The sequence below is a fragment of the Artemia sp. Qi Xiang Cuo genome, chromosome 3 (assembly GCF_049724085.1).
Source record: "Artemia sp. Qi Xiang Cuo chromosome 3, ASM4972408v1, whole genome shotgun sequence".
Classification (NCBI taxonomy): Eukaryota; Metazoa; Arthropoda; class Branchiopoda; order Anostraca; family Artemiidae; genus Artemia; species Artemia sp. Qi Xiang Cuo.
In genome coordinates this window covers 79,064,167-79,084,710 of record NC_142796.1, presented here as the reverse complement: position 1 = coordinate 79,084,710, position 20,544 = coordinate 79,064,167, and the positions used below count along the sequence as shown (strand labels likewise).

At 36.0% G+C, this 20,544-nt stretch overlaps 1 protein-coding gene across 1 annotated transcript in view; it reads left to right on the top strand.

Annotated features, from left to right (window-relative positions):
* The window catches only part of LOC148954576 (uncharacterized), a 308,983-nt gene that overhangs the window by 132,153 nt on the left and 156,286 nt on the right, over positions 1 to 20,544 (top strand). Inside the window, exons 5-6 of the mRNA XM_089087156.1 lie at positions 9,300 to 9,484; positions 19,364 to 19,488. Of these exons, the coding sequence (XP_088943282.1) occupies positions 9,300 to 9,484; positions 19,364 to 19,488 (310 nt within the window). The remainder of the gene's footprint in view (positions 1 to 9,299; positions 9,485 to 19,363; positions 19,489 to 20,544) is intronic.

Sequence of the window (20,544 nt, the reverse complement as noted above, 5' to 3'; positions counted from 1 at the left end):
GATGAGTACGGTTCTTAACATACATATTATAATTTAAAATATCCAATAGTCCAGAATTATTATTCATTAACCATGTTTCAGTAAGTGCAAGAATATGAAAATCAGATAGCATACACAGCTCCGACAAATAATCCAATGTACTATTTAACCCCTGACAATTCAAATGAAAAATGCCAAGTTTATCCGGTGCCAGTCTAGTATGTAATTCAACTGGGCACTTATAATTAACCTTCGGAAAAACATCATCTACCCCCATATCAAAATCCCTGTGAAGTACCCCTAATCCTAAATCTGAAACACTCAATGGATTATTCTCAAGCCAATCCAAACGATCATTACGAACAATTACCATTTTTTATAAATATATATATATATAAAAAAGAAAAGGAGGGTAGTTGCAACCAAACCTAACCAACTGAATAACTTACTATAACTCGGAGGGTCGGTGGTCCCGTTTCCAACGTAATCGAAGCTCCAGAAAAAACACAATATAACCTAAAAATAATAAGAAACATATTAACAAAATAGTATAAATAAACAAACGAATACAAAAAAGTGAAAAAATTGTCACTAACACTAGCCTGTCACAATACAGGCTTACTGTTTCCATTACTGAATTCCAGAAAATTATAATTGAAGAAAACACAATGCTCTACCTGTGTCTACCACTTACCCATTAAAAATTATAAAAAAAACTAAAAAAATTATTAAAAAACAAAAAATTTTCATTTTTTTTACAAAAAAACAAATACAAAAAATAAAAAAAAAAAAAAAAAAAATCTTAACAAAATCCTAATTCACCATTCATGATATAACCATCTATTGGTCACATAACTCAGGGATAGGCTCATCGTAACCAAATTTTGCCGCCACACCACCACGGTCGATCTCTATATATGGTGGAACTGTATTGGAAACCCATGATGAAACTCCTATAGCATTTAATCTAGATTTCTTTACATACAACTTCCTTCGAGCTTCGCGAACTGATATTGGTGCATCATCGCTAACAGATACATTTCTATGGTGTCCAATAACTTTTCCTTTTAATTTCTTTCCGTTCTTAAGCACACTGACCTTCGCATCTCGAGAACCAACATCAACTTTAAAATACGGTTGCTCCTTACGGACACCACCAACAACTCGAAACCTCGGGACCATGGACAGACCTAGACCCTCCAAACACAACTGGTCAAAAAAAGTTTCGGCTTGGGTGGTATTTTCGCAGGGAGCATTCCAAACGATAATATTCGTCTCTGTATGTCAATACTCAGATGCCATAAGCCGACGAGACAGATCTGCACTCCCGGTTTCATACTTTTTCGTTGCACTAGCGATAATTGACATTTGATTTCTTAAGTTTAGAACATCAGATTCAAGCTGTGTAACACGCGAACTCGTAGTATTAACTTCTGATTTTAGCTCAGACTGTGTATTTTCCACTGATACCATACGATTTTCTAACCTTTTTATACTATCGTTTATAGAGTCTAGTTTTTTACCATTTTCAGTAAGTATTGTTAGCATCTTAGCAAAATCATCCGCCAGGGTCTTCAGTGAAGCGACATCGTTATTCCCTTCAGATGAAACGGTCGAATTCAACAAACTGTTCTCAACAGACTGGGATCCTACTTGGACAGTTTTAGCAATCTTCCTTTTTCGCCCCATGGCAAGTGCAAATAAAATATGTAATCTCTCTTACCTATTTTGGCACCTATAATTTATCCACGTCGATGTGGACGTGCAGTTCGCTAAGCCACCGTTAATTTGGGCACGGCTAACACCCCTATCTCCTGCACCGACGATTTCCAACAGCGTTTGAATACCGACGCTACTTCAGGAATCACAACCAACTTTCAGGAATACTCTGTAGCGTTTGCAAAATTCAATTAATCAAATATTTGCATTTCATTCCATTCCTCAGGGCAAGCGGTAAAGACACCTGAACTACTACTCAATCAGAGCTTGATTCATTGGTTTTGGGCTATTTTCTTTTTTGTCATAATTAAATGACGTAATCCAAGGTGTATAATCTCAAGCCAATTCAATGTTTCGCAATATCTTCACTGTCTAACAAATACACTTTTTACAAACCAATTAAATTCAAAGTAAATCCAATTTGCGTCCTCACAGTTCAAAGGCTCATTCAGTACTGGAAATACTGAATATTCAATGATAACAGTCAATTTCTTCGAGTTCCATAGACAATAATAAAAATGCACATTCAAATATAACACCACAAGATGATTTTTTCAAACTGATAAATTCTGTGTCATACAGTCCTATCATCTTGGAAGTTATTACTGTAGTTGTTAAGTAGAAAAATATTTCATCAAACTTTTATATCTTCGCTCAAGGTTGAATGGAATTATGGCTAGGGGGATGAGTCCTAAAACCATCTGAATTCATTGTGGGGAGGAGTCATAAAACCCTTGGAAGTCATTGCAGCGAGGAGTCATTGAACTCTCGGTATCTATTGCATGTAAATAAAGTCTGGAAATTTCAATAACAGAACAATTCTTTTTTTTTCTTTATCACAAACAATTTTCGCTTAGCTACACGATGTAGAAATTTAATTCAAGAAATTATAAAAAAATTCTCAGTAAGTAACAATTTCTTTCTTGAAGTCAACTCTTGGATACACAATACGGAAATTTCATTCAAGAAATTAGGAAAATATTTGTAAGTAAGTAACAAACTCTTTATTTATTTCACCTATTGGATATACAGTACAGATACTTCATTCAAGAAACGTGATTAAACACGTTTTAAAACTACATGCTATTTACTTGTCTTTCCTTGGCACCTTTCCAAACGAGCGGGCATTCCCCACTGGTCCCTACATATTACAAAAAAGTGAGTACGAAAACTCCACGTTTTCAACCAGACTGTTTTTTTAGACAACACCTATTTTTTAGGGACCAATCAGAAACAGTGGAGGTTGATCAATATACAATAACTTGATTGGTGATTGGTTACACACCGCGACGGTGCATGCATAGTGAGAGAGACATGCAAAGTCGACATAGCTTTATTTCATTTTTTTAAGGTTAATTTAGACGAGGTTAAGTGCGCGCACGTACAAATATTTTCATAATTTCTTGAATGAAATTTCCGTATTATATATCCAAGAGTTGACTTTTTCGGGGTTGAAGCACTCTACGTAAAGGGCAATGTACCTACAGATAAAGTTTTAATTCAAAAGTGTGATCCTAGGATTCCACTTTTCAATCTAGAAGAGTTTAAGTGTCCTAAATTTGAAGGGGGTTATCACCGTCCTGAAGACGAGGTTAGGTTCTTCGCAAAGTGGATACCTAAGAACATACCTGATCGTGATAAATCCATAAGACATGGTAAAAACTATTCTATATCATGGGACCATCATTTGTGGATGTTTAAGAGTGAACTCTAAATACTATTTTTATGTAAACATTTCTTGTTGTGTTTTTTTTCTCAAAAAAATCTGTTAATACGTTTAAGCAATAAATTTCTTTAAGCTTAACCCGTCTTTATTCTTTAGAATAGTTCTATTCTTTTCATTAAATTGTGAAGAAATTGTAAGTAACAATCGCTTTCTTGAATTCGCTTCCTGGACACAATACAGGTATTTAATTCGAGAAATCATGATAAAATCGCAAGTAAGTAATAAACTCTTTATTGTCTTGATATTTAATTCGAGAAATCCCATGAGTAGGATTCAAGGAAGAGTTTGCTACTTACGATACTTTGATTTTGTCAATGCTATCCCAAGTATCTGTCAATAGATGTTGATAGAGAATTTATTCATTCTTATACTTAGATTTTCTCTATGTTAACCTATCTATCCGATATATGATGTATGTGAATTCTTTTTCTTACATCCCCGATGTTGTAATAGATATTCTAAACGTTCGATATGTTAGCTTACTCTAAAAAAAATGAATGCATAACAATGTAAGGCATAATATATTTTTAATGAAATAATGTCATGTAGAATATTAATACAAAAAATATATATTACTATACATTATTAATATCAATGAAAAACTTTGGACATTTTGAATCTGTTCCATAAAATGCTTCACCATGTTCTCTCTTGATACTATAGCTATTGTCTTCTCTTAGTTCGTAATCAGTAGAATAATCATTATTCCATTTTGACTCATACACAATTTTTATAGGTGTGTCATCGACAGGGTCAATATGCTTTTCGTCTTTGGTATTATTTGATTCATTGACTGTTTGATTAATGGCAGTAACGTTTGCTGGTACTTTGTTTTTCATCGATTCATCTTTATATTCCTTAGTGATATTTTCTGCCAATGCCCTTTTTATTTTTCTAGCAATTTCACTGTCTATTATCACAACATTTTTACATAGGTAACAGTTCAGGCATGTAGACAGGATATGGTTTATGATATTAGTAGAAGAGTAGGCCTTTCTTTTCGTCTTTGCTTTCATTTGAATGCTAATACCCGAAAGCTGACGATATGGTTTAACACTGGGCAAAATGTTACCACAAGCACTAGCAAGAAGATGCCCCTCTTTATTAACTAATATTTTTATGTTGGCATTCTTTTTTAGTGCAATCATCTCCAGAGATCTCAATCTCGCATATCCACCATCATAAGAGTTGAATTTTTTTGGTAGTCCAAAGAAATTTAATTCCTTACTGTCATGACAATGCACGCATACGTTTCCGATAGTAATACCACTTGTACTTGTTTCATAGTTTAAATACTTCTCCTTGTCAGCATTCAATGCTACAATAACACTATCATGTGAACACACTTTCTTAAAATGTTTCATCTTCACTTTTTTAGAGATATTAGTTACGTGTTTACCGTTCCACTGTGTAAAAAATACTGATTTAATACATGCAATAAACTAGGTAATGTCGATAATTTGCCATAGAGCAATAGCGGGAAAGCAACATTGTGTCTCTGGGCAAGCATAGAGTACAATTGTTAGAGCCATAAAAATATCTGTCGAGGAGGTATCATTAGCAGTAACCTACTTCTAATGAAGCATATCAAGTCACCTGTTTACCAGGTACTAAATAACTACCGTTTTTACTCCCCCTAGCATTATATTGGCTTACACTGAAAATAATTGAACGGAAAAAATATAAGAATTATTTATTTAACAGAAATCCTCGCTTTTTGAATGACCATCAAGTAAAGAAAAAATCACACGGAATAAAACAACAGAGTCCCTTAAACCCCGTAAAGCTATTTTAAAAGGTATAAGAATTATTTATTTAACAGAAATCCTCGCTTTTTGAATGGCCATCAAGTAAAGAAAAAATCACATGGAATAAAACAGCAGAGTCCATCAAACCCCGTAAAGCTATTTTAAAAGGTATAAGAATTATTTATTTAACAGAAATCCTCGCTTTCAATTGAATGGAAAAAATATAAGAATTATTTATTTAACAGAAATCCTCGCTTTTTGAATGAACACCAAGTAAAGAAAAAATCACACGGAATAAAACAACAGAGTCCCTCAAACCCCGTAAAGCTATTTTAAAAGGTATAAGAATTATTTAATTAACAGAAATCCTCGCTTTTTGAATGAATACCATTAAAGAAAAAATCACACGGAATAAAACAACATATTAATTCATACCCCTTAAGGACATTTCAGAATTTATGGTAATTATTTTTTGCGAATAAATCCCTGCTTTTTGAATGACTATCCAGTAAATAAAATATCACAAGGAATAAAAAAACAGAAACCCTCAAACCCCGTAAAGAAATTTTAAAAGGTATAAGAATTATTTATTTAACAGAAATCCTCGCTTTTTGAATAAACATCAAGTAAAAAAAAATTAAAATGGAATAAAACAACAGAGTCGATCAAAAACAGCGAAGACTTTATAAAAGGTATAGGAATTATTTCTTTATCATAAATCCTTGCTTTTTTAATGAACACCAATAAAAGAAAAAGTCACACGTAATTAATCAACAGAGTCCCATAAACCCCGTAAGGCCGTTTTAAAAAGGTATAGGAACTATCTATTTAACAGAGATCCTCGCTTTTTGAATGACCATCAAGTAAAGAAAAAATCACATGGAATAAAAACAACAGAGTCCATCAAACCCCGTAAAGCTATTTTAAAAGGTATAAGAATTATTTATTTAACAGAAATCCTCGCTTTTTGAATGAACATCAAGTAAAGAAAAAAATCACACGGAATAAAACAACAGAGTCCCTCAAACCCCGTAAAGCCATTTTAAAAGGTATAAGAACTATTTATTTAACAGAAATCCTCGCTTTTTGAATGAACACCAAGTAAAGAAAAAATCAAACGGAATAAAACAACAGAGTCCCTCAAACCCCTTAAAGCTCTTTTAAAAGATACAGAAACTACTTATTTAACACAAAAATTTCCCTGAGCCTCCCTCCATGGAAATATCTTCCCACCTAAGCCCCCCCCTCCCACTGGTCTTGGGAAAGCATAGGGGTTTTGCCCCCCAACTTATGTTAATTTCTGCTCGTTTTGAGTTTGACTCGATTATTTATTGTAATTTCTTTTCGGTTTGGGTTTCATTTATTTATAGATGCTGATTAGCGGTAGTTTTTTTTTTAAATAAACTCGATGTTTCTCTATGATTCAATCCCATCGTCCCCCTTGATCAACTTGGAGTAAACCCCGTGTAACCCTTAATTCTCTGTATTTAGAGGTAATATCCATTGTCACAGCTAGGCAATAATCCTAGCGCGGGGAGGGGGAAGGGTTTTACGAGCTTCCACTAGGAGCATCAATTCTATTATACTTGACTTATTGTATTGGAATACTATCATCTCAATTATCTGTATTTCTAGTTAATATCCATTGACACAGCTAGGCAATAATCCTAGCACGGGAGAGTGGGAAGGGCTTTACAAGATTCCACTAGGAGCATAAATTCTATTATACTTGACTTATTGTATCGGAATACTATCACCTTAATTCTCTGTATTTAGAGGTAATATCCATTGTCACAGCCAGGCAATAACTTCCACTAGGAGCATAAATTCTATTATGCTTGACTTATTGTATCGGAATACTATCACCTTAATTCTCTTTATTTAGAGGTAATTTCTAGTGTAACAACCTGGCAATAAACCTAGCACTAGGAGGGGGAAAGCTTTTATGAGCTTCCACTTGGTGCATCAAGTATATTATACTTTACTTATAGTATCGGAACACAATCACATTTCTTATCTTTTTTTAGAAGGTCTTTCCATTGTCAAAGCCAGGCACTAATCCTAGCGTGGGGAGAGGGACGGGTTTTACGAGATTAGACAATGAGCATAACTTCTATGATCGTTTAATTATTGTAATTGAATACTATCATCTTAAGTATCTGTATTTAGAGGTAATATCCATTGTCACAGCTAGGCAATAATCCTAGCACTGGGAGGGGGAAGGGTTTTACGAGTTTCCACTAGGAGCATAAATTATATAATACTTGACTTATTGTATCGGAATACTTTCACATTAATTCTCTGTATTTAGAGGTAATATCCATTGTCACAGCTAGGCAATAACCATAGCTCGGGGAGGGTGAAGAGTTTTACGAGTTTCCACTAGGAGCATAAATTATATTATGCTGGAATTATTGTATCGGAATACTTTCACCTTAATTCTCTGTATTTAGAGATAATATCCATTGTCAAAGCCAGGCAATAATCCTAGCACGGGGAGGGGGAAGGGTTTTACAAGATTCCACTAGGAGCATAAATTCTATTATAATTGAATCTTTGTATAGGTATACTATCACCTTAATTCTCTGTATTTAGAGTTAATATCCATTGTCACAGCGAGGCAATAATCCTAGCGCGGGGAGGGGGAAGGGTTATACGAGTCTCCACGTGAAGCATCAATTCGATTATGCTTTACTTATTGTATTGGAATGCTGTCACCTTAAGTCTCAGTATTTAGAAATAATACCAATTGTGATAGCTAGGCAATAATCCTAGAACGGGGAGGGGGAAGGGTTTTACGAGCTTCCACTAGGAGCATAAATTCTATTATGCTTGAATTATTGTATTTGAATACTATCACCTTCTCCCCCTCCCCTGCCCTCGGAAATGTGGGAACGAAGGGCCTCTGAGCCTTCCCCTTGATGCAGATGTTTTCCCTCCAAAATTGACCCCTTCCCTCCCTGCCCTCAGAAATGGGGGAACGAAGGGAACGTTAGATCCTATTTTAAATTGACAATACTTATCAAACATCACTTGTGTATTATACAGATCACATATCTTATTACCCCTTTTTAAATGTTAATCAAATAATTCTGATTATAGTGTCCAATTTTTTGTCTGCTTTTCAATATGTTCGTATTTGGAACTCTGTCAGTTAACACTAAGAAGTAAATTGGGTAATCTTCTCGCAATAACAAAAGGCTTAGCAGTGATTACATCTCATTGTCGGGCGACAATTCAATCAGATCAGAGTTGTGCAAATGGAATACCTTTTCGCAAATTGAGTTAGCTTCTATTTCATAGGCAAAATATTTGAATTCCTTTTATTCAAATCACCTATCAAGTTATCAAAAAATATTTGAATATATTAAGTTATAGGCAATTCTGGTTTAGAAAAACTAGAATAGTGACATAATTTCACTTTATCGACCCTCAAACTAGAGTTGACCCAGAAACTTGTTACTCAGTCTCTTTGAAAAGGTGTAAAGCTTCTATAGAATAACGTTGAAATTGCTATACCTCCGAGCAAATCCAGACGAAGCATTCTACTAACTTTCTGAGTTGTAAATAAAACTATACATTTTAGATTATGTTCATAGCCATCATTTTAACAAATCAAAATTGTAAATCACGGTTTTTAGACATTTGATCTGGTCTATTTGTCACACTAGAGTGTTTTCTCAGAAAAAATACAAAATTTTTGACGATTGTGGGTTTCAGTTTGAAACCTCTGTTAGGAAGAACCGCTATAAATTTATTCCGGTGATGAGTAATTGTTTCCAAGATAACATTTTTTAGAGTTTCCATAGCTCTCTTTCTCTATTCTCCGATCATTGGCTCTATGATAACCCCTGGATAAAAAAAATAACTAGGTAAACCAGATTTATTGATTGCCCTTTCAGGAAAAGCGTAAAATTTTATGTTTCTATAGGTTTTAGTTTGATACCTCTATTAGGGGGAAGCCCTAACAGTGTAAATTGTTCCCGAGGTTTCGTTTCTTAGATTCCTTATTACCATTAACATGGGCCAAACTTTACTTATTGGTTAGTATCATGAACAGTTTGAAGATCAAGGCATCATTCTGTGCTGAGTTTTTTTTTCAGAGATTTTTTCTTATACCCTTCTAGGAACAAGAACAGGACCAGAGGAATTTTGCATTGAAGTTTTCTTATCGTTCTTTAATTCGAAGTCAGGGGAAAGGGAACTATTACGGAGAAAGAATCCCACAAACACGTTGTAACAAAATCTATGAAGGCTGCGACCAGCGAATATGTTACATAGAATCTCCAAATTATCCTGGACACTATCCAAGGTATATTTTTGAAATAACACATTTTACACACTTGTCTTAATTGTTATTTACTAAAATTAAATTTATGACTTTAATTGGAAGTTTTTGATTGTCGATACTTTGTCTATATATTTGTAAGGAATAGATTCGAAAGCAAAAAAAAAAAAAAATAGACGAAACGCAGTTTTCTGAAAATATTAAAATTAAAGAAATTTTCACATATGTCTAATGTTAGGAAATTTTCCCATAAGTGAGTATGGTGATACTGTCCCTTACCCCTCCACCCCCCCCTAGTGATATTGTCCTTTATTTTTTGAATTCAGAAAAAAACTACATTTTTCAGCAAGCACCAAAACGACGCAACGAAAAAGGAGCAGAAAAGATCTAAAGTAGCCTGCAGAAAATGTAAGACGTCAATAGTCTTTAATCTGCCATGAAATCATAAGAATCTAACATACAATTTTATTATCTAAAAATCTCAAGCAAGCTCAGTTTTCATATAGGTGTTAATTTTTCGGGTTCTAAAAATTGCCTTATGAAAGCAAAAATGTCATATCCACACTTTTTAAAATCGAGAAAAACGAGAAAACTTTTTAAAAACGCAATTGAAAAATCAGTATTTGTGAAGCTGAACGTAAGGTAGATAGAAAAACGAATGAAACACCAATTTAAAGCAATTACTAAGGGAGACTTGTTGGTAGAATTTTAGTCCTGTTGGTTGGTATTTACTAGGTCAAAGGGTCAAAAGAAAACCGGATACGACATTTTTGTACGTCCTTTCTGCTGCTAAGGTAGTTACGACAAAAGTGACGGCCAGCACTTGGGTTCCTATTCCACTTTGTTAAAATTTTTCATCAAGGTTTTTTCAGGAATAGCCAAGGCTTATCTTAGAGCTGAGACGTGGCGTTTTTACCTTTTCGTACTACTTTGATCGTTTAAACTGAATTTTAAAACAAAATGATTATGACCCTACTTCAGAAATTTCGATTCCTTGGTTAAAAAAAGGTAACTGATTAGGCTCTTTCGATGGAGGGAGGGGGTTGCAGCTTCTCCTTCTGGGAATGCTGTCTTTGCAGTGGGTGGGTGGTTGCTGTCCCGATCCATGCTTGCAAAAACGCACTTGTAGTAATCCACATTTAGAGGAGACAAACCTGTCAACTGGCTGCACATCTTCGATTTTTCAATGGGATTAACAGGTCTAGTGCCCCTTTTAATGAGCAACAGTGACTGGAATGTAACTAAAAGCCTGTCCACGTCTACCATTTCTCCAAAAATCTCAAATCAAAATTATTGTAAGGCCCTTTAGTTCGAAGCTTTCGTAGGCTCCTATAATTAACTATTTAAGCAGGCTACCCCCCCTCCCAAGGTGTTCAGAGCACGGGCTACCCGTTGTACCCTGGGGCCATATATAGTTCTTATGGAAGGAATGCTCGTATAAAATTCAGAGAGGGCTCATTTGATTGGAAATTGAAAGTTTCTAGTTCATTTTTTAAGCATCTAAATATATTGGAGGTTAACGAGCCCCCCCCCCCCCTCCACAACCTTTTTTTCTCAAACCCATCTGATAAGAACTTTGAGATAACTATTTTTTTTATAAAATAGTTCAAATACCATATAACGAAAACTCCCGGGTCAACACAGCCCCCCAGAGCCCGAAGGCAGGCGTTGTAAGTTATGCCGTGGTGGCATATATATGGCTTCTTATGGAAGGGATGCTTGTATAAACTTCAGAGAGGTTCAAATTTGATTGGCAATTGAAAGTTCTCTTTCACTTTTTAAGAGTCAAAAGAGATTGGAGGGCAACTAGTCCCCCCCCCCCTTACGCCCTAAATCCATCAGATAAAAATTTTGAGGTATAAATTTTGTTAAAAATAGTTCAAAGCTCAGATAACAAAAACTCCGGTGTCGACACATCCCCCCAGGCGACCAAGGGTATGCGTTGTAAGTTATGCTCTGGGGGCATATATGGTTGTTATGGAAGGGATGCTCGTATCAACTTCGAAGAGGGCTCATTTGATTGAAAATTAAAAGTTGTAATTCACTTTTTAAGAGTAAAAAGTGATCAGAGGGCAGCTAGCCTCCCCCAATACTCCATTTATTTTTTTCCGAGAGGCGCCTCATATAGAAGGGAACGTCGTATAAACTTCAAACGGGGCACATTTCAAAGAGGGCAAACTTTTTTTCACTTTGATACTGTTACTTTGATACCAGTTTTGATACTTTGATGAACATTTGATTATTTTTTTAAAGTTGGAATTTTTAAGAGCTTGAAACTTTTTGCAATCAAAAACGAACAAAAATTGATTAAAGAAAAACTTTCCGAAATATAAGTTTTTTCAAAAAAAAGTAAAGGCTATTTTAAACTTAAGCTCAGCAGATATAAATACCTGTTAAAATTCAAACTCAAACGACCAGAAATTACTATTAAAGAATGAATAAACCCAAAACAAACAGAAATTAAATAAACAATCATAGGACAAACATACAAAAAAATAATAATATAAATGAATAAATAGATCTTAAATCGAGTAATGCTTAGGTTGAATATGAAAATCAAACTTAAAAAGAAAAAAAATATTTTTTTATTGAAGTATAAATGAAACTTAAAACGAACAGAAATTGAATAAACAATCAATGCAACCAAACGTACAATAGATATTAACTTAAATGAATAAATAAATTTTAAAACGAGTGAAACTTAAATTGAACTTGCAAATCAACCTAGAAATGAGCAAAAATCACTATAAACAAGATTTTGTGTAAGGACTTCTTCTCTCACTGTGAAAGTATAAAACCTAATGCGTCATTGGCGCTTTACTCAAAACTATATGTGGCTTAAACAGTCTTGAAGAGTATAAACAACATAAAATTTAATATTTGATATATAATAATATTATTTGTTGAAAGATCCATCAGTTCAATAATTTATTTCACTATAATTTTTTTTTTGTTATCAAAGCTGTAAGAACAGGAAAATAAAATCTTTCTATTATATTTCCTTTTTCAGTGAAACGCCAATCATGTTGCAGGCTTTTGTTTTTTAGTTACAGTTAAGGATGGGGGCTATATCCAAATTCTTGTTTGTAGTGAAACTATATTAGTCTTGACCAACTATAGAAAGACTAATAAATTAAACTGAAAATTTGATTTATTATTATATTAATTGCTGAAAGCTCATCAGTTCAAAATTTTACTATATTTTTAATGTTTATTTTCAATATTAAGTACAAAAGAAATTATCTGTAATAAAATTGGTTTTCAGTAAAGTGCCAATGACGTACTAGGTTTAAGACTTTTACAGTCAGAGAAGGAGGCGATACCCAAACTCTACCTTGTGGTACCAACTCACGAAAATGTAAGGACAGTTGGCAAAATGCTTTTTTAAAATTCCAGGCGAAGGGGGAGTGGTCGTAATTTTTTTTCCATTTTTGAATTAAAATACCGAAAAAAATAGTCTTTTGAATAATATACAAAAAAGTATCTTTAAAAATTCAAGAGGGGTGAAAAGGTCTAGGACAACTACCACGCCCATAAGCAGGGAGTAGGACCCACGATGAATAAGTAAGCTTCTAGGTCTCTTTTAGTTTGAGGAGGTAAGAGTTCTAGTTGCTCACTTTATGGTCAAATTGGTCAAATTATCAGTTATAGTCGTATGTGCCCCTGGGGAACCGACTGACGGAGAAACTGTAGTGACTTGGCTGATTTTCACTTGCAGCTTCTGGAACAAATAGACAAAATGTAAAAAAGAACTATGGCACATTTACTAGAGGACTCTAGTCCTAAGGATGGTATAAATAGGGATAGATGGTACCCTATCTATCGTGATTTTGATATAGGGAAGTAAAATAGCAATGATAATAGACTGCTACAATCTCGTAAATACAATAATCTAATTTTAACCAACATTTGGTCATAGAATGACCCAACTATCAGGATGGTAGTCGCTTGATGGATAACAGGATTAACTTTATTGATCAGGTAATTATAAATCAAATATTGATTGGATTTAACAATGCTTTTGAGCCTTGTAGAAGACAAAAAGAGCACAAACAATTTTTAAGTGATATATCTTGCAAATTAATGGAGCTAGAAAAGGCATTAAATTGTGAATTAAGGAGATGAGAAATATACATCATGAATACAATTGCCGAGGACGTAGAAGATACAGCCAAGCGGAATATTAGTAAGATATTGCATTGACAAGTTTAGCAACTGCGAAGACGTAGTCAGTTTGGGCTTGTCCCAGTTGAAGATATGGCCTCAATCAGGGTCGGGAGTAGTAGGACAAAGAATACCGACTACAGGTAGATAGGGCCTCAGCCTGGAAATAAGGAACGTCTTAAAGAGAGATGGGCCGAAAATTTGTAGAATAATGTTAAACCCTGATAAATCTGCTGGAAATAACAGAAATGAACGATTAAATTTTTGGACAATTTGGAAATAAAGGAAGACTCATTTTGTGTGGATGAGTGCTAATAATTTTACAAATGATTTTTTCTTTTTTAAATATAATGGTTTCGAAATTACAAACGAATTATTGATAACTATGTTTATGATTTTTGAAAAAGGAAATGCAGCTAGTGATTGGAAAAAATAACTTTTTTGCATGCAGACCAATGGTTTTTAGTTTGTAGACCATGCAGATTCATAATAAAGGTGATAATCATCGGTTTCGTAATTACAGATGCATTACCTTGATTTATATTTGGGAGCAAATTAATTACCATGATGATACTAATAAGAGTAAGAGATTTTATAGATAAAAGTTTAAAGTGAAGAACGGTGTAGTTTAAGGAAGGGGACAGAATGCGTCAAGTTAATTGTCCCTTCTAAATTACTAATTGAGAAGTGTCTGAAGAATCACATTCCTTTAGTCCTAAAGTTTATAAAAATTGTGTACAACATATCAAAAGTCCCCAAAAATCCCCTTGTTAGAACAGGTTAAAAAACAGGTGGAAAGGGGGAAAATTGGAAAAATTCAGGGACAGATTTATTGTGCGCTCGAATTTCACGTCTGCTCTTTTTCTGCACGGAGAACTCGAACAAAGAAGGTTATATTGTTTTATTGCTGGACTTGGTTCAATTTCCCCCTGTAGCGGGGAAAGGGGAGGGGAAAAACAGTATGCTCGAGTGTTGTGCGAAATGGCTCGTCAAAATGTTGCCCCCAAAGTTTTTCGAATCGATGATTTCCAAAAAGCATGGTATTAGATTCGTATCTTAATTTTCTGCAGTGTTTTCATCATAGGGGAGATAATGCGTCGGGCCTTTGGAGTACATGGGCAGATTTACTTCGACTGTATAATAGAAACATAAGACAAAACTAAATGTAAAAAATGAAACAAATCAGGTAACCTCGGTAATCACAGCAAAAGATAATTACGGTTTTTGATTGAACTAAAATTATAAGATCAAGAACTTTTACTAAACATCATCTTTTTCACCGTTATCAACAAAAACATCTTTATTGGAACAAGCAATCCCTTGGCAGTCTTTGCAAGCAAGTGTGCAAGGCAATCCATTTTTTGGCAACTGCAGCGTAAACTGTCACAGTTGGAACACTTGCAGCTCATTTAGCAGACAATCACATTTAGCAGATGAGGCGAAGTAGGTCCTATGTCTGTCATGATCAGAGTGAGGCGTCGGCACGCAATCGCCAACCCCAGTCATTCGGGTCTAGTTCTGATCGAGTATTACGCCATTCCATTACCTGATAGAAGACTCTATAGGAAGAAAATTTCACAGCCGATAGAGTTGGTAGAAGTCTCTCGGGGTTCACAAAAGTTGATGTTTTTTACCTGTTCAGGTTTTTAAGAAAAACCCTGTAAATAGCTTTGCTGAGAGCCCTAGCCCTCCCCTGTTTTAGCCTTGTAAAAACACAGCAAAATATCTTCACCGGTTTGCTGGACTTCTTCCTTCATAGAGCGCGGATTAAGGAATACTTCGCAGTAATTCCTAAATTCTTCATGGTTATTAAGGAATGGCAGAACAACCTGCTAGCCTATCCCAAACAAACAGGACGTCGTGTCGCCACCAAGAAAAGCGTGGTCAACAAGAGTAGAGTGACAAATCTGTTTACGCGATCTTTTGATAAAGTTGATGTGCCAGTATTTAGTTGACAGCGCTCTTGACTTGGTACTGGTTTCGAAGTTGAGATCCCTGGCTTCCGGAGGCAGGTGATGGAAGAGAAGGATAAATAAGTCAGTGTCGTTTCCGACTGCTACAGTTACCCTTTCCCTGGCCGAATGAACACCTGTTAATGCAATCAGAACGTCCGTATCTCTCTCTGAATGAAGGACAGTGAGGCCGGCTTGGACAAGCTTCTTACCAATAGCTCGAATAACGTTCTGATTATTGTTGGGATTCTGCAAGAAGTCCTCGTTCTTCCTTTGCAGCTTCGTACTCAGTGTGAAATCGAAGGTCGGACACTGGATGCCTTTTGTTCGTCTAAGCTAGGTGACATCTTTGGTAGACGAACCGGAAGTGTAACCATCTAGGACGATGGAAGCATTTGAATGCTTCTGTATCAGGAATGAAACGTAATTGTTGCAAATCTGTTCGTGTTTCCTGTTTTCCATGGAATATACTGGAGTGGCCATCCACCATCGATTACGTATTTTTCCGGCTCTTTTGATAGGACGTTCACAGGTTCTGCCTTTGCTGATTTCCGAATAGCTTTCGCTAGCTCCGCTTTATCTGGCTGTCGTGGCAGGCTTGACGATTTGAAAAGGGCAGTAGGATAGCTGGAAAGTTTGAATCTGAGAGTTTCTTCCATATCCCCTCCGGCTGTAGTTGCCGCTGCTTCAAGACGTTGGAACAGAAGACTTGCGTCAATTTGTATGTCTGCACCGTCAGCTTCAAAAATTTTGCCTTGATAGGATATCGTAATCACTATGCTTTTGCGCTTGAAGATATAGCGATCGGCATCAACGTTGTCCATTGAATTCAGAATTTCTGTTCCTATCGCCTTTACTACATCCGCCTTGACATCCCTTGCTGCTGTCATAACATTCGATATATTTCGCAATTGAGTGCTGTTGTTGCACGGACAACACTGCGCAAAAAAAGCTACTGAAGTCTTTACGTCCTTTCTATCTCTTTCTATCGGAACTGAGCTTGCGGAAACGTGCTGGTCAGATGATACTTACTCAACGCCGGTGAGTGACTTCATAAGCTCATTAATTTCAGCTCGCACTGGAACTGACATTGTCCATATCCACCTTTGCGTCTCACTCACTCTATTTTTTCTCGCGAGTCCCCTGCAAGTTTTCAGGGACCTCATCAATGCTTGCTCAATTACTAAATCTGAAGAGAGCCAGCCCAAAATCTATCACTTCTTCGAAAGACGAACATCCCATCCACGACGTCTTTATACAGCTTCTGGTTACTTTCTTTCAGCTCTTCCATTTGCTGAAGAAATATTTTCACCCATTTCGTATAAAGGCTGTGGCCTACCGCTGCAATGTAAGGGAGCTTCTCAGAGAGTGCTTGAAGATACTGCACCCAGTTTTTGGTCCGTTCTGCCCTGATGACCGTCTTAAGCACTCCAAACATTTCTGAATACTAAAGCCATATTTTTGCAGTCCTTTTGTTCTACAGAGTGTCTTGAAACTCCAATATTCGCGTTTGGGTTGGACGAACTGTGTCTGCGTTGGATGTGTCTTCAAGGGTTACTTCCTCATTCAGTAGAGCTAAACATGTTGCCGAAGCTTCTGCAAAGTCTTATGACTCGCACGTATGTCACCTGTACAGTCAAAACCATGCGATTTGCAGATGAGTGTGATCTGCAATGCTGAATCTATAAGCTCGTGCGCTCTCATGGCTCTTGAAACAGCCTTACCGCTAAGGATATGCTTAATAGTGTTACAGGCATATAGGCATTCGAGCACTTCTTTTATTCCTGTTTCCGTCATCAAGTGCTCGATCGCTCCATGGAAGCTCATATGGTAGTGGAGACCACCAGTCATTGGAACTCCTGGCTTGAGATGACTATCAGGAGGCTCAGCATTGATGATGTTCACCGCTTCATGTACAAAGGTTGGTCGAAAGTAAAAACTGGTACCAATGAGTGCTGGCGTGCTTTATCGTAGATAAAACGTAAGGTCGTGTATACACAAGAAAACTCGGAGAGATTATAATCGATCATAGGCAGAAAAACAATCGACGAAGCGCCTTTGAATGACCCATGGAGAATTGCTTGCAAAAATCCACTCCATCCGACCCGTTTCGTGTCATGTATCCAGCTTGCATGCCATAGTAGGTCAATGCCATCGATCTTGTCGTCGAAGGTGATGGTCGGGATGGGTTTGTGCACAAGACTATTCTCCTGTAGGCTTCTGTTGTAGAAGAAGAAAGGGACTTGTCAAACCAGCTGGGGTACTTCAAGGCTTACAACCGCTCTTGAGATAATGATTGGAAATTTGGGTAGCCTTGGTGTGGCAGCAGCTAGCATGTCCATCCCATGGAAAGTATCTTTTCCGTCGATAGTGCAAATGTTGTGGTCGACTTTGTCACCAATGAACTGCATGAAAGTTTTAGAAGTCATCCCTGGAAATTCTGTACCATGAGTTACTACGGCAGAACACTCGAATCGAAGCACTTCAGTGTAAGAAGTAGAAAAACCTAGCCGATTCAGCTAGTCGATGAGCAAACCTGAACCAGATTGCTGGTGTAACTGGACTCCAAGGTAAACTTGTAAAGGAGCGAGCCAAGATTGAAGACGGCAAGCCTGCATTATTGCTTGACCAATTGAACCTATCAGTAGGTAGTGAATCTCCCGCAAACAATAAAAGAGAAGCCCCAGGGAATAGGATATTAAACTCTCGTCAAAAAAGTGTTAGAGGGTTTTAAAACCGAGTTGATAGACCTTTGTCTCCTCTCCAAGTTTTGTAAAGCCGTCTGACTATCTTTTCCCTTTAGAGGATATCTTGATTTCCCCCTCTTTTTCCCCAGTAACTGGAAAACGGGGGGAACGCTAATGACAGAGAAATCAAAGCAACACATTTATTCTTCTCGCACTGGGAAATCCCAGAAAATAAGTCTTGCAGACTGCTGTACAGGATCTTTGTTTACCCCCTCTTTCCCCCCTGTAAATAGGGGAATGACTTATTACACAGCAATAAAAACGCCAGTTCGGTCTTTTTGGACCCAAGAACATCAGGAAATCCATTTTCAGCATCAAAAACTACCAGTAGTAGATTTTCAAGTTTTCCCGTGGATTTCCCCCTTTCCCTCGTTTTTCACCCTGTTCCTCCATGGGGATTCTTGGGGACTTTTGGTATGTTGTACGGAATTTTTTTCTCTACAAAATGGTGTAAAAATCATTTATATTGCAATTTTGCCCCAGATCGTCGATTTTTTCAATAGATTTACTGTACTAAAAAGAGAAAGCATATTATGATACGTAGACAATGATTATGCATGGACACTGATGTCTAGCTAAGCATGTACATGAATTGGACTTTAAACAGGCTTGTTGTTGGATAAGATCACAAGACTTGCAAATATTAATTATAGAATTCCTTGAAAACTAAAAATTCATATACATTGTATTTGCTCAATAGGGTGAGTGTTTTTTCTGTGTTTTTTTCCTTTTTTTAGCTTTTAGACTGCAGGTTTAGATCGCCGTCAGGTTATCGTGCGAATGTATCTTATCTATTAGCTTTAAAATTATTATCTGCTATTCTTTTTATTGTATTATTTTTTGTTCATTATCTATCCACAAGGAAAAGCAGTGAACAAATGAAAAATAAAGAAAGTAGATTCAATATATTTAAACAATGGCCAAAATTCATTTCCTTGTCTTTTACTTATTTATTTCGATTAATAAATTAGCATTCCTAAGTGCAGGCTCCAAAAATATATGCTGCACATAAAATAATTTTCTCTTGCTTTTCATTTCAGTAATGTTTCATGCTATTATCATATCAAACAGTCTTGGTCCCCTCCAGGAAAAACAGCGCTTATAAGAGTAAGGCAAGAACAAGGTGACTCGATCTTCTTAAAGTCAAGAGTTTTTGATAACATAGGTAAGTGCTCAGCATCATTCTGGATCAACAGCCTCCCCCTTTTGGTATCAATCAAAGATTAATATAATCTATTAATATATTAATATATTGTAGGCAAACCACTTCTATCGGGGGAAATTCCTGTTTTGGAAAACCTAACAATGAGGATAAAAGTTAGGCAGGTAGGTGCATATTTGTTTTTGGTTTGGGTTTCTACACACGTAACTGGGGCTAAAAATATTAAGAACTCCCAAAACAAGGAACTATACAAGTAACGTCAGAAATTTTGAGTAAAAATTTTAAAGTGCCGAAATTCAAGCTACGTCTGAATTCGGCTTTATTCTGCCAAAACCTAATATCTGCACAATATTTTCATCTCATATTATGGATAGACCTTCCATAATATTAACACGATGGTCTGCTGGCTAAGTAAGCTTTTTCTTTCGGTTCTACTTTCTGAGCTAAAACTTAGTATATACAAAGTTGTACTTAATATATACAGGGCTAAGAGAGTTTTCACCGGTTTTCCACAGCAAAAGCGATCTAATACAGCCATACTGTCACAAAACCTGGAATCATAGTAACTAATCTACGTCCAGCAGAAAATGGAGTGGCAAAATGTAGGAAGAAGTCGTTTTTTGGAAAACCGTGTTGATGTAATCCTGTGTCTCCATTAATTTCTCTTGTTTCAAAAATGAAAGAAAATATCTGTTTTGAGATTTTTTTTGAAGCTTGAAGAAAGCAGTTACTAGGTTTTGGCTGAGGAAAATCCAGCTGAAATAGCTGAAAAGATCTACCCATGCTGTAGTTCAGAGTTTTGAAAGAAGAGAAGTTATAAAGCATTGAAAGTTTATCCGTCTTATATTGACGAGTCAACGTATTTCAACATGCTACATTGTAAACATAAATGGAAGCTGTGGCTGGTTGTTAAACCTCTGTTTTATGGTAGTATTAAAAGAGGATTTCGTCATAACTTGAAGGCGATTTAATTCATAGAATTTGTTGTCAGATACAGAGGGCTCCGGATTTTTCCTACTGAATGCTTTCATCTTTTAACGTTGGTATTAACTATGCACT